The following is a 12,889-nucleotide window of genomic DNA, read 5'->3' as shown; positions in this document are numbered from 1 at the left end:
AGAGCCCAGGGAGCTGAGGGAGCCACAAGAGGAGCCGCGGCCCTCGTAGCCATACACCTGCACGGAGTCGTAGGGCGGCACGCTGGGGTCGTCGTAATGCATTTTAATTAGCCTTTTATAACAACATCCTTGTTAAACACTGAAAGCTCATGTTATCATTTCCTATTTTACAGGAGATAGAAGCAAATTACAGAATGAGGATTGTCAAGTCAACCGCCCCGTCGGGGTTCTGCAGGGCGCTGATGTCGAAGGCCTCTGTGTCTTCTTCGCCGCCGCCCTCGTCATCGTAGGTGATGATGTTCTCACGGACGTCTTCCTCCTCCAGCACCATCAGTGCTTCTTGCTTCTGACGCCGCAGGGCCACGAAGAGCACCACCAGGGCTGGAGGAGAGGCCACACAGGCCGCTGAGCCGGCGGGGCCGGGCAGAAGGGTTGGGTGACAGAGGAGGCAGTGTGGCCTAAGGGTGGCAAGCCCTAGGTTTGACATCTGGTAAACCTCCTGTGAATCCTGACTTCATCCCTTACTTGTTGTGTGAGCATGGGGAGTTGCCTAACTTCTCTCAACCTCTTTGACTCTTAGATTGATTCTTACGTGGAAAACAGGGAAAGCATTTACAGCAGGGCTGTTGAAAGGATGAAATGAAATATCCTAAGTGTTACGGCCAATGCCACATGTGCCCAGAGTCAGGGCTCAATAAACAGTGTATATGGCTTGTTATTGTCATTACAGATAAGCAGGTCAGGGATAACCGGCCAGAGCTTTTCTCTTGGATGCATCAGGCAGTGGAACAAACCAGGCATGAGGGCTCCTGTGAGCCCTATGATGGATTTCCCTATATCCAGGATCCTGATTCCTTTCCACACCCCTGAAGGCCTGGACCCCACCCACATCTATGTCCCACTGTGGTGTGACTCACCAAGCAGGGTGCCTACACAGGTGATGATGGCAAGCAGGGCCCCGGTGCTGAGCCCAGTGGGTGAGAGCTGAGCTTCAGGCCAGCAGGATGCCACAGAGCCATCAGGCCGGCAGCGGCACATGCTGACAGTCACGGTGGCAGTGCTGCTCAGTGCTGGCTGCCCCCAATCCCACAGTTCTATAGGAACCATGTAGGGGGCCTGGCGTGGCAGAGCAGGGCGAGAGGGCAGCAGCAGGCTGGCAGAGCCATCTATGAGAGAGGGAAGGTTAAGGGAACTTCCTGGGACACCTTCCCAGTTGGGTCAGTCTGGCCCATGGAGACAGCTTCCTAAGGGGAAGGTTTGCAATAAACAAATGTGCAAATCCACATCTACATTGTTAGGTGGAGGGCCCAGGTAGGCAGGCAGGTCAGGCAGGTCAGGCAGGTCAGGCAGGTCAGGGAGGCTGGGTTGGGGGTGGTAGAGGAGGAAGGAAGGAGGCAGGCAGAGGTATGGTTATAAGAGGCCACCCACCTCGGTTATCCCGGACAGTGAAGTTGGCATCGGGCCCCACAGGACCTTGAAGGGAGACACGGCTACTGTTGCCAGCTTCATCTCTGTCCAGGGCCCGGATGACCTGAATCAGCTGGGAGGAAGAAGACAGGCCTTGTGTGGAGAGGGCAGCTGGAGGTCTTGAGGTCCCAACCCCTCCGTCTCAGTGGCTCACCTGGCCAGGGGCTGCAGAATCACACACAAAAGTGTCGTAGGGCTCAGCCAGCTGGGGAGCATTGTCATTCTCATCCAAGGTCTGGATGGCCACTTGCACACGGGAGGCCTGTGCGGAGCTGTCTGAAGCCAGAAGATGAACACATACAGGCCCCCCCCCACGCACACACAACAGTCACACGTGGTACATGGGCATGGATGCCACATGCAGTACATAGCATGTACATGCAACACATGAAATATGTATGCAGTTGGCAAGTAGCGAACAATGTGAAATGAACGGAACAACACCAAGTGCATATAACATTCATGTAGTACACAATATATGTGCAATATACCATATATATTCAACAGGAATGTAGCACCCATGATATACATATACAATAATCCATATGCAGGGCACATGCACCATAAATGAAAGGTAGACAGAAGGTGTATACAAGTTGTATGCAGACAATAGCCATGAAATACACAAACATATTCATACCATATATTCAAAGGATACTCAGCATTTAAAACAAATGCAACATACATGAAGTGGATGTTTAATATACAGAGTGAATGCAGCATCACCACCCCCAAGGTTCAGAGAACACATTTTCATGCACAGCATTGGTGGGAGGACAGACAGACAGACAGACACACACACACACACACACACACACACACACAAACACATGTGTGTGCACCCCATCAGAGGTCTAGAAGACTGTGGTACAGCAATGAGTATCACTTAGAGTTGACCTTGGGGAGGGAGGAGCTGCATGATACACAGGGTGCAGAGCCAGGCTGGCCTGGGCAGCAGAGGCAGATGTAGGCTCCTCTTCTCCCATCCCTTCATCAGGTGGCTCCCCACCATTACCTCTGCCTGCCTCCTTCCTTCTTCCTCTACCACCCCCAGCCCAGCTTTGCCCTCACTGCCAGTGCTACCCAAGAGAGAATGGAAAGTGTATATGCCTGACCACCACCCTGGTGCTCACCTCTCCTAGGCTGAGCCTCTGGTTCCTTTAGTCTCTCCCCCTGGCACGAGGAGAATTGGCTGGCCTTGAAGGTTGCAGCCTGGTGAGGACACTGAGTGGACTGCCTGGCTAAAGGGTCTGGGATACCCCAGAGACAGGATGGAGCTGGGGTCCATTCCTTCACTGCAGTAAGGCCAGGCCTGCTAATTGTTATTGGGATTCCAGGAGGGAGCAGGATTTGGCAGGAGGGTGAGAAGACAGTGAGGGGAAACACACACACACACACACACACACACACACACACACACACAGGGCAACATATACACAGGCAGCCGCAACACACACTATATATACACTCATGGACAGACATACATGCACTGCCATGTAACACACGGCTGCATGGACATAAACGCAAACCTATACACGTGTAATTCAATAACACATGAAAGCAGTACAGTGGAGGAGGTAACAGCTCAGACTCTGCAGCCTGACTGGGTCTGTCAGCTCCACCACCACTTCATCTCTGTGTGACCTTGGGAAGTTAACTTCTCTTTGCCTGAGTTTTCTCACTGTAAAATGGGGAACTGATCATACTTCCCTCATAAACTTGTGGTGATGATTAAATGAATGAATCCATATTTGGTACTTAGACCGGTGCCTGACACACAATAAGTAATAAATTACTATTTTCTGTCCATGAACACTCATGTATGCAAAACCATAGATATAACCAGCTACTTTTACCTATTATTATTATACATCCGATTACACATATGCACAAATTATATAACTGTAATTTGCTACACTCAACTATATACACGTATCTGGTTATAGACATATACTTACAAATACGTGTGTGTATGTATATGTATTTTTCACACACATGAATTATACATGCATATAAGCACACCCACACATACATATAGCTCTTATGACACGTACAAATGTCTACACATACAGTGACAATTCCCATCAAAAGGACATAGCAAATGTAGGACATCTTGGGGTGTGAGAAGGGATGATAAGGGCAGATTCACAGAGGGGAGGGGATCTCCCTGCCTCCATGTGCCGGAGCTGCCCAGAGGCAGCTGAACCACGTTGCTGGTGACTGGTGACTGACTGGTGACTAACAGGGGCAGGACAAGGGCCAGCATTCTCCCCTACCTTGAGGGCTCCCCTGGGAGCTACTGCTGGACCCCCTTAATAAGCCCCCAGAGGAGGCTCCCAGCCCTTCCCTGGCTCCTGGCTGCAGCCCGAAGCAGAGTGGGCAGTGCAGGGTCTGCCAGGGTGTAGGTTGAGGTTGGTTCAGGGATTGGGAGCTATTTGAGGTTAGGTTTATTTTCAGGATGGGAAAAGTCAGAGTGAAACTGGGCTCGGGCAGGCCCGCTGTGCCCAGTCCAGCCCAGCCTAGAACAGGAGGTCTGCCTGGTGGTAATGATCCAGGCGAGGGACTCACTACACTCACTGGTGAAGGTTCGACAGCAGTAACTTCCCTTCCTCACCCCCCATGCTCAGGGACAGCCCCTTTGCCAGGAGGCTGCTGTCTTCTCCTGGGTGTCCGGGGGCCTGGGGACACCTCACCGAGCTCTGTGGCCAGCACTGTGAGGTTGTGCCAGACATGGGCCTCTCGGTCCAGGGACACTGCCGTGCGGATGGTGCCATCCTCGGGCTCAATAGAGAAGCAGCGCTCCAGATCCGAGTGGGGGAGGATGGAGTATCTGGAGAGGATGGAACGGAGCTGGGGCTGGTCTGGGGGCAGGGCCACAGCTTGCCGCTCCCCCCTCCCTTCCTCTTTCTTTCCCTCCCTCCCTCTGTCCCCTTGCTGGGCCTCATGGCTCATCTGGGCAGAGGGTGTGAGCTCCTGGGAAGTCATCAACATTAAACACCTGTCTTGAGACTCAGGGGACTGGGTTTCCTGGAGGTGGGGGAGAGGGACAGAAAGAGGTGGAAAGGGAGAGACACTGCCTGTCTTTCAGACTCTGGGGTCTGTTCTGGGGACCCCGGGACCTGTGTTCTAGCCCAGCTCTGCCTCAGATCAGCTGTGTGACCTTGGGCAAATTGTTTAACCTCTGTTTCCTCAATGACAAAATGAGAATGACACCAGTACATCCCTCAATGCTGTGATAGGGATGCTGGCTAGGAGGTGGAGTGGTTCTTCTTGAGGGAGACAGTCCAGGTTTGAGTCCCAGCTCTACCACTTACTGACTATTGACTTGGGCAAGCTACTTAACCTCTCAGGGGCCAGCCTCTAAAACGACTGTGATGAAAATGCCTACTTCGTAGGGCAGTCGTGAGAACTAAATGTCACCAAATGGGTAAAGCATCAAGGATCAACTGCACTCAGCAGATGAAATTAGATCTGCTTGCACTGCCACTGGGGGGCGCCACTATTATCCACCCAGAGGGATTGGTGGAGAGTCTCAGAGGGCTTAGCCAGGTCCTTCAGCCTTCTCCTGGTCCCAGGCCCCCATGGAGGGAGACCTCTGCCAGGCGGTGAATGTGATTTACAGTAAAGGAGGCTCATCTTCTGTGGGACTAGCCTGCCACTGGGCACCTTTCCCCAGGCCTGGCCCTGCCCTGAGATACCCTCGCTCACCTGATAGGGCTGGCTGGGGAGTCCAGGTCCGTGGCTGAGACCTGACCCACCAGGGTTCCAGGAGACTTATTCTCAGGCACCACCAGGTGATAGGCAGCCTGGGTGAAGGCGGGTGGCTCTGGGGCATCCTGCACAGCCACGCGCACTGAGGCCACGTCCTTGAAGGGCCCTCGCCGCAGGTAGGCTGGGTCGATAAGTGTGTTGGTGGCCTCCACACGGAAGGAGTAGGAGCGACAGGTCTCGAAGTCCAGGGGCTATGGTGAGGGAGGGTGCAGTGACTGACATGTAGAAACCAGGGCAGGCCCAGGCTCCTGGAAAGTGAGGAGTCCCTTCACACACATCTAGTGCTTAGCTCTCCTCAGTGGCTTTGGTAGTTAAAAGTGGGGGCAGATGACAGTGAGTAACTCTAGGTCTGTCCCCAGCTCCATCACAGACTTGCTGTATGGAGAGTCTTGAGCCAGGCACTCGCCTTATCTGGGCCCCAGGCCCGCATCTGAAAGAGGAGGGGATGAACATGATCTCTAAGCTGCAACCCAGGGTCCTGAGTCCGTTCTAGATCAGGGGACAGGAGGTGGGTATGAGTGAGTCTGAAAGCCTTAGCAGGCAGGAGGCTAACCTTTCGGACGGTGAGGAGCCCATCTCGACCCTGGGTATCTGTGCTGATGCTGAAGACCTCGGCCCCCTCCCCATCCAGGATGCTGTATGCCATGAGGGCGTTGTCCCCCAGGTCTGGGTCCTGGGCCCGCAGCCGGCCCACCAGGGTGCCTGGCCCAGCCGTCTCCACCACAGAGAACTGATATAGGCCTTGGGGGTGCATGGAAAAGACATTCTTAGAGAGGTCTCCAGCCCTCCTCTCTCCCCCAGTACTTCCTTCTCCCAGGGCCTGGATTGGGGAGGGGTGGGGACGGAAGTCTTCTGGGGAGAGGGCAGTGGTGTGGTCAAAAGATAGCTCAGGCGGTGGCACTGGCCCCTTACTTTGAGGGAACTTGGGGGGATTGTCGTTGACATCGCTGAGGGTGACTGTCACCGTAGTGCTGCCCGACAGCCCCCCCATGTGGCCGCCCATGTCCTTGGCCTGAATCACCACCAAGAATTCCTCCTGCGTCTCCCGGTCCATGTTGGGTATGGCTGTACGCACGACTCCTTGGGAGAGATACTGGGTCAGGGGGTGCCTGTTCCCATGGCTGCCCCACCACTCCTGAGCTCTACTCTCACCAGTCTGGGGGTCTACAGAGAAGAAAGGCAGTCCATCCAGCACAGTGTACACCAGCTTGGCACTGTTCCCGTAGCTGGGGTCATCAGCATCATGAGCAGTCACCTGGATCACCGATGTCCCTGTGGGGGTCCCGGCACTCCACTCAGCAGGGGCAAGGCCAGGTGGGGTAGAACATCAGGTGAGGAGGACCCAGACCTGAGCTGGGCTGAATCAAAGGAGGTGGGTTCTGGGACAGCAAGCAATGGAGGAAGGAGAGGAGAGGACACACCAGGAGATGGGATCTGGGACGTTCAGAGTTGGAGCACTCACCAACATTGGACATCTCAGGCACTGTGGCATGGTAGGGTCCGAGGGGAAAGATGGGGGGATTGTCATTGATGTCTTGCACCTTGATGATGAACTCTGATGGGGGTTCCAGGGGCCGGTTGGAGGCCCGGTCCACAGCTTGGGCCAGTAGCACATACTGTGCCTTCTCCTCCCTGTCCAGGCTCTTGGTGACATGGATATTGCCTGTGGCCTCGTCAATCACAAATACGGTACCTGCTCCCTCCCCGGTCAGCAGGTACTTGGTGCGGCCCTCGCCTCGGTCCACATCAGAGTGCAGCTGTAGGGGTCAGGGGAAAATGGCAGTGGGTTCCACCCAGAGGGACAGAAGGTTAAAGAGCCTAAGTCTAGAACTGTAGGGTGGTGTGTTGGGAATCCTGAGGGACCAAGGTCATTGCAGAAGTAATGAGGTTGCAGGGTAGGGCCTCAGGGCCTTGTGAGTCAGGGGTAGCCGTGGGAGGGCTTGATCCTTACCTTGCCAATGAGGACGGGCTCTGGACCGGCATATTCCTCAATGACAAAGAACTGATTCCACACCCAGCTCCTTCGGGTCCGCAGCAATGCTGGTCCTGGGCCTCCCCGAGACCCTGCCCAGGCCCGGGCTGGAGCTGCCAGGCGCCCCATGCAGCCCCAGCCACCCAGCCAGGCCAGCAGGAGCCTCACCAGGCCCCACATATTTGGCCTCCAGCCTGGGCTCTGTTCACTGACCCCGGCTGCTGAGGCATGAGCTGGCTGGGGCAGAGGGGCACACACACTGGGGCTACCCCATGGATCCACACCTGCAGGACAGGTAGCTGTTCAGGGTCAGGAAAACCCTTAATCCTCTCCCCGACGAGAAGTAGATGCTAAAGAGCCAACCTCTAAGGAGCCAGACACCCACTGCCCAGAACCCAGACGAAGACAGAGAGCAGACAGTCTGATTCTTCCCTCCACCCAGGCTCTGCCTGTATTCACCTCCAGCCCTTCAAGCTGATAAATCTCCAGCCAGTCAACTCTGAGAAGCAGACGAAGAAAACAGGGGAGGGGATGCTGGGAGGGCTTGGAATCCCATCTGGCCCCTGTCCTCCCTGGTTGGGCAGCAGGGGGCTGGAGATGGGAGCTACCCAGGAAAGGTTTACAACCCAGGGGCTGGGGTTCCTGGAGGTGTGGTCTCAGGTTTCCAGGGTCAGGCCAAGATAATAAGGAGCGCAGCCTACGACAGGCTTGAGAGCCTGTGAAAGTCCCTCCTCTGCAGGCATCCACCTATCCAGAACCTGCCCCCAGCCTACACTGCTAACTGGAGTCCTTGAAGGAGGACCAGGCTGGTGGGGTAGAGTGGGGGTGGTTGGGGTTGCGGGGGGTAGAGCTAAAAAAAGAGGGGGTAGACTTGGGGGCAGGGTCAGCATACTGGGTAGGGAGAAGAGGCAGACGCAGAGGCTAGAGACACAGCGTGATTGAGAGTGAAACCAAGAATCAGGGGACTGTCCAGCAGACAGAGACAGAGACAGAATGGCAGCAAGAGAGAGGGAGAGATTAAAAGAGGCAGCCTGGTGTTTGAAAGGCAGACAGGAGTCATAGGTACCAGGCTGGGGAATGGGTGGGAGGGGGCAGAGGGCCTTCTGCCTATGCGATGGGCAGGCAGGGCAGCCCTCAGCTAGGGGGCGGGGGTGCGGGGGGGTGCGTCAGACCAGGCCGCTGGAACTTCATTCTGGGAGAGGGGGTGGCTAGGGGGGACTGCGGGAAGGGAGCTAGAGAGAGGACCCTCTCCACTGCTGTCTCCTACCTTATCTCCTAGGTAGGGACCCCTCAGGTAGCTGTGGCTGCGTCCCTCCTCCCCCAGAGCAGACACACCTGACAGTCCTTTCCCTCCCGAGGGAAGAGGGAAGCCGGAGGGAAGCCGGGAGCCGGAGAGGAAGGCGGGACGAGAAGGAAAGGGATAGAGGAGTGGGAAACGGGATCAGGAAAGGAAGAGAAGAAGGAAGGAAGGAACAGGGGAAGAAGAGGAGAGCGGGAAAAGGAAAAGAGAAAAACAGAACAGGAGAGAAAGGCAGAGGAGGAAAAAGGCTGAGGAAGTGGAGAGGAAAGACAGGGCAACAGGGAGAGAGGTTTGAGGAGACAGGAAAGGGGCAGAGACCTCAAACAGGCAGAGGGAAGGCAGGGCGAAGAGACATCAAGGGAGAGGAAAATGGGAAAAAGAGGGCGGGAGGTGAGAGGGAAGAAGGGAAAGGTAGAGCGCGGGAGAAGGGAGTCGGTAGTGGGCTCCCAGCCGCGGAGCGCACCGCTCTGAAGACACCCTCAGGCTGCGAGCCCCCTGCTGCCCCTCCGCGGATCCCCGACCCTGGGCTCCAGGGCAGGCCCTTACCTGTCAGTGCTGAGGGGCCCAGCCCGGCGGGGAGCGCCCCCGTCGCCAGGTCCCGGGGGCGCAGCCCCGAGCCGATCCGAGCGGGCGCCGCGGCTCCGCTGCAGGTCTGAGCGGCCCCGGCGAGAACAAGGGAGCGAGACGGAGGGGGCGGGGGAAGGAGGCTCCGCCTGCGGAGGAGCGAGGCGGCTCCGCGCCGCGCGGGAGAGGAGAGCCCAGCCTCTGACCCTCCCCGGCCTGCCGGGCCCGCTCCGCGGGGGCGGGGGCGGTGCTGCCTGGCTGCTGGGCGCATACAGATGCACCGCCCCTCCCGGGACGGGCCCGCAGTGCCACCCAGGCACTCGGGCGTCCAGGCAACGGTGCCAGGCCAGGTCCCCAGAGCTGGCGGGGACGGTGCACATGAGAGCTCCAAGCGGCTCACATGCGGGGTTCCCTGCAGCGGGGCGAAGGACGAGCGTGGAGCGAGGCGTGGAATTAGGAGCTACTGCGGAGGCCCGGTTCCCGATCGCGGACCGGCCTTTGGGGGCTGGTATGGATTCCGACAGCAAGGCGGCGGCATTTGGGGAGCCCGTGGGCACAGCAGCGGACCAATTGGGGTGCGCTTCAGGCCAGCAGAAGGGTCCAGAGTCTGCGGGCTGGGCGCAGGGAACAGGTTAGGGACCGAGGTACGACACCGGCGGGGACGGTGGTGGGTAGTGGATCCTCTTCGGGAGGCTCATTTATAGGCGCCTACCAAGCGAGCGGCTGCCGCCCCCTGGTGGTAGTTGTGGGAGGCACCTTGAAGGTGAAAAGCAGGTGACCAAATGCCTCTGGCACAGGACCCGGAACCCAAAACCGGCCTCAGGGGGGTCTTCCCTTGTACCCTCTAGACCCGCAGCTGTAGTGTGGTCAGAGCCAAGGCAGGGAAGGCGGAGGTGGTGGGAAGCCTGGCTCCAGGAAGCAGCAGCCCGCCTAAACAAGTATGAAATGCAAACAATGCTGTCTCGTTTTAGCTATCCTTTTCAATTTGGCTCTCACGCAGGCCCTGCCCAAGGAAAGCCACTCACACATTAATTAAAACTAAGTCAGATTTTTATTATTTTCCATAGACCACATCATTTAATAATAAAAAAAATAAAAATAAAAATTGAACAAAAGGAAAAGGTGGATATAAAGTGGAACCGGTGGGCAGGAGGCAAGGGCCGCAGGACAGAAGAGACTGGGAACTGCAGGGGCCCTGGGACTCAGGAGATGCTGATTCAGCTCATAGGTGACCCAGTCCTGGCCCCAGCTGTTCCCAAGAGGGGGGTGTTGAGTATCCAAAGGAGGTGGTGAGCGGGATGGAGGAAAAATGAAATAAGTTTGGGGATCCTTGCCTGTTCACCTCTGGGCCAACCACCTTCCTCCTTAACCTAGCTCTTCCCTCTCACAGACTTCATGGGAAATGAGAGGAGAGGGCTAAATCCCCAGAGATAGGTTATGGGGGTAAGGGGGTAAGATGGCCACTGATTCATTTGGTATGTGGGGACAGGTGGCAGCCATACTTCAGCACTGAGCAAATGGTGTGAAAGACCCCTGGTTCCAGGGTGGTGGAGATTGTACCTATCCCTCTGTGGCCTTGAACCCCCCAGGGCAGGGTGGCTGATGCCTGCAGCTCTCCCCAGTGTTCTCCTGGCTAGCGGCGCCCACCCCGGTCCCGCACAGGTGTGCTCCGACTCCGGCTCCTGCTGTGGCGCTTGGTGTCTCTGCGGTCCCTCTCCCTGCCTCGTTCCCGATCCCTTTCCCTATCTCGGTCTCTATCCCCCCTGTCACGTTCCCGTTCCCTCTCTCTCTCCCGGTCTCTCTCCCTGCTGTGCTCTCGACGCTTTTCCCGCTCCAACTGTCGGTTCCGTTCCCGCTCCGCTTCCTTCTCCCGCTCCTTTTGCTCTTCTTCTTCTTGCTCCTTTCGCCGCTTCTCCCGCTCCTTGGCCCGTTCAGCTCGCTCTGCCTCCTTCTGAACAATCTGCAGCAGGCAGGAAAGGTGAAGAGGCATCTCAGCCCAGTTCACACCAGTCCCTCTCTATCTGCACCTGGACCTGGCACTCCTAAGCTCAGAATCACTGTCAGTTTTGCTGCTAAGGAGGAAGCGTGTGTGGTGGTGGTGGGGCGCTGAGCAATCACATGTCTGTCTCAGGGCCCCAGTCCCTTCAGGTGTTCACCTTTTATACCCACGACAGGTAGTGAGCGGCACCATCCATTCCTGGCCTCTGGTATTTCCTAGCTGCCTACATATGAACAAATCTTTTTCTTTAGTTGAATAGCATAAATCTAAAATTACCAAAAGGCCTGTTGCAATGAAAAAAATTTAAAAAGCGAAAATCCCTAGAAATTAAAAAGCAGAGAAACTGGTTTATAAAACATGGATTGCTCAGCTAACTGAAATCAATTTCTAAGAAGTATGGTTGGCACAGCCAGCTTCCTAGGACACGCACAGTTCCTGTCTGCGTCTACCTTCACCCTCTTGGGTATGGCTTCTCTACCGCAGACTCATCAACTGGTTCTTAAAACTGCTTCTTTTGTGATGCTTAGTTTCTTCCATTATTCTAAGGAAATGCCTGGGCCTCCTCACTCTGGAACTCATGTGACCCCTCTGTGCCCATCCCCAACCCTGCTGCAGCTGTGACCAGGACAGGAAGGCCAGCACTCACCTGACTGTCTGTCAGCGGGAGCCAGTAGATGCAGGGAGCTGCCTTGGTCTTACGAAAAAGGTCATCCAGAAGCTTGGCTGGTGGTTCCTCCTGAGCCTTCTCTGAGGTGGAAGAAAGTGAGCCAGACTTAATGCATAGGATCCTGTGTCTCATCCCATTTGGGTCCCTTTCCCACTTACCAGTGGGTATGTGTGCCCCCACAGCTAAGTACCTTTCTTCTCACTCTTCTTTTCTTTAGATTTTGCACGTTCCTTGCGGCGGCGATCACGGGACCGTGATCGGGAGCGGGGCCCTTCTCGAACTTTGTCCCGATCCCATTCACGCTCTGATCGAGTTCGCTCCCGCCGCTCCATTTCCCGTTCCCGCTCTGCCCACTGTTCTCGCACTGCCCGCTCTTGCTCCCGCTGCTCTGCCCGGGGGTGCTGTGGTGGCTGGGCTGGGGGCGGGGGTGGAGGGTGCAGGGGCCGTGGTATCCCTGGCTCTTCTGTCTTAGTTTCTGAGGGACGGTCCACCAAGAGGCCCCGGTGATAATCCAGCTGTGGGTAGAGGGGGAACAAAGACAGTCAGGGTGGAGATGATATCACTCCCACTAAGGAGCCCAGGTACTGGGAGACACAAGAGGGAGATGGAATCTCAGGAGAGGATGGCCTCCCATGCCTTTCCCTCTCCTCCCTCTCCCTACGTTTCTTACCTCATCCTGCTCGGCATAGTCTGCACAAAGGAACTTGGGATTGGACTGGGGCCATTTGACCCCATGTAGAGCTGTGCGGGTGGCAACTGCTTCCTCTACTGTTGAGTACTGGTGGACGAAGGGAGAGGGCAGAGGGGTCACAACAGGCCTTCAATCCTACCCACTTGCCACAGCGCCCTCAAACCTGCCCACGTTGGGCACAAAAAGAAACATATACCACAATTTAGAGAATCAGCCTCTGCCCCTCACCGTTACAAAGCAATGAGATTTAATCTTGTCAATCCAGAAGGCCTCTTCCACCAGAGTTCCTGTACGTCCCAACAATTCCTTCAGTTGTCCTAAAGTGAAGGGACGAACCTGCCAACAAAAATGGAGTTGCAGGGTCTTAAAGAAGGCAAGAACAATACTTACATAACTAGTCTTAAGAGTTCCCAAGCTGCTGTCACAGGAGTACAGCTTCAAAATTTGGGCAAAGGCAG

General features: G+C 55.9%; 2 protein-coding genes across 2 annotated transcripts in view; both read right to left on the bottom strand.

The window, feature by feature from the left end:
• Positions 1-187: 187 nt before the first annotated feature.
• On the bottom strand, positions 188-9,187 carry CDH24 (cadherin 24). The gene is made up of 13 exons (XM_025048018.1): positions 9,057-9,187; positions 7,670-7,709; positions 7,190-7,494; positions 6,701-6,995; positions 6,391-6,510; positions 6,151-6,318; positions 5,792-5,979; positions 5,176-5,429; positions 4,161-4,297; positions 1,622-1,743; positions 1,429-1,540; positions 918-1,166; positions 188-381 (listed from the first exon to the last, which is right to left on the bottom strand). The coding sequence occupies exons 3-13, from the start codon at positions 7,388-7,390 to the stop codon at positions 188-190; spliced, it is 2,040 nt and encodes a 679-aa protein (XP_024903786.1). The 5' UTR covers positions 7,391-7,494; positions 7,670-7,709; positions 9,057-9,187.
• Positions 9,188-10,106: 919 nt separating this feature from the next.
• Positions 10,107-12,889, bottom strand: part of LOC102883827 (apoptotic chromatin condensation inducer in the nucleus-like) — a 10,921-nt gene continuing 8,138 nt past the window's right edge. Inside the window, 5 exon segments of the mRNA XM_015590668.2 lie at positions 10,107-11,034; positions 11,720-11,820; positions 11,931-12,255; positions 12,411-12,518; positions 12,660-12,767. Of these exon segments, the coding sequence (XP_015446154.1) occupies positions 10,708-11,034; positions 11,720-11,820; positions 11,931-12,255; positions 12,411-12,518; positions 12,660-12,767 (969 nt within the window). The 3' untranslated portion in view covers positions 10,107-10,707.

This window comes from Pteropus alecto, unplaced genomic scaffold (assembly GCF_000325575.1).
Source record: "Pteropus alecto unplaced genomic scaffold, ASM32557v1 scaffold335, whole genome shotgun sequence".
In the NCBI taxonomy this organism is placed as follows: Eukaryota; Metazoa; Chordata; class Mammalia; order Chiroptera; family Pteropodidae; genus Pteropus; species Pteropus alecto.
Note: the sequence above shows the minus strand (reverse complement) of the source record. Positions and strands in the feature narration are given on the sequence as shown.

Excerpts from the sequence above, each read along its gene's own strand:
- CDH24 (XM_025048018.1), bottom strand. The coding sequence starts at position 7,390 with ATGTGGGGCCTGGTGAGGCTCCTGCTGGCCTGGCTGGGTGGCTGGGGC. Across the intron at positions 1,541-1,621 it reads ATTCTGCAGCCCCTGGCCAG|CTGATTCAGGTCATCCGGGC; the intron begins GTGAGCCACTGA and ends TCTTCCTCCCAG. Across the intron at positions 1,167-1,428 it reads CACTGTCCGGGATAACCGAG|ATGGCTCTGCCAGCCTGCTG; the intron begins GTGGGTGGCCTC and ends CCTCTCTCATAG.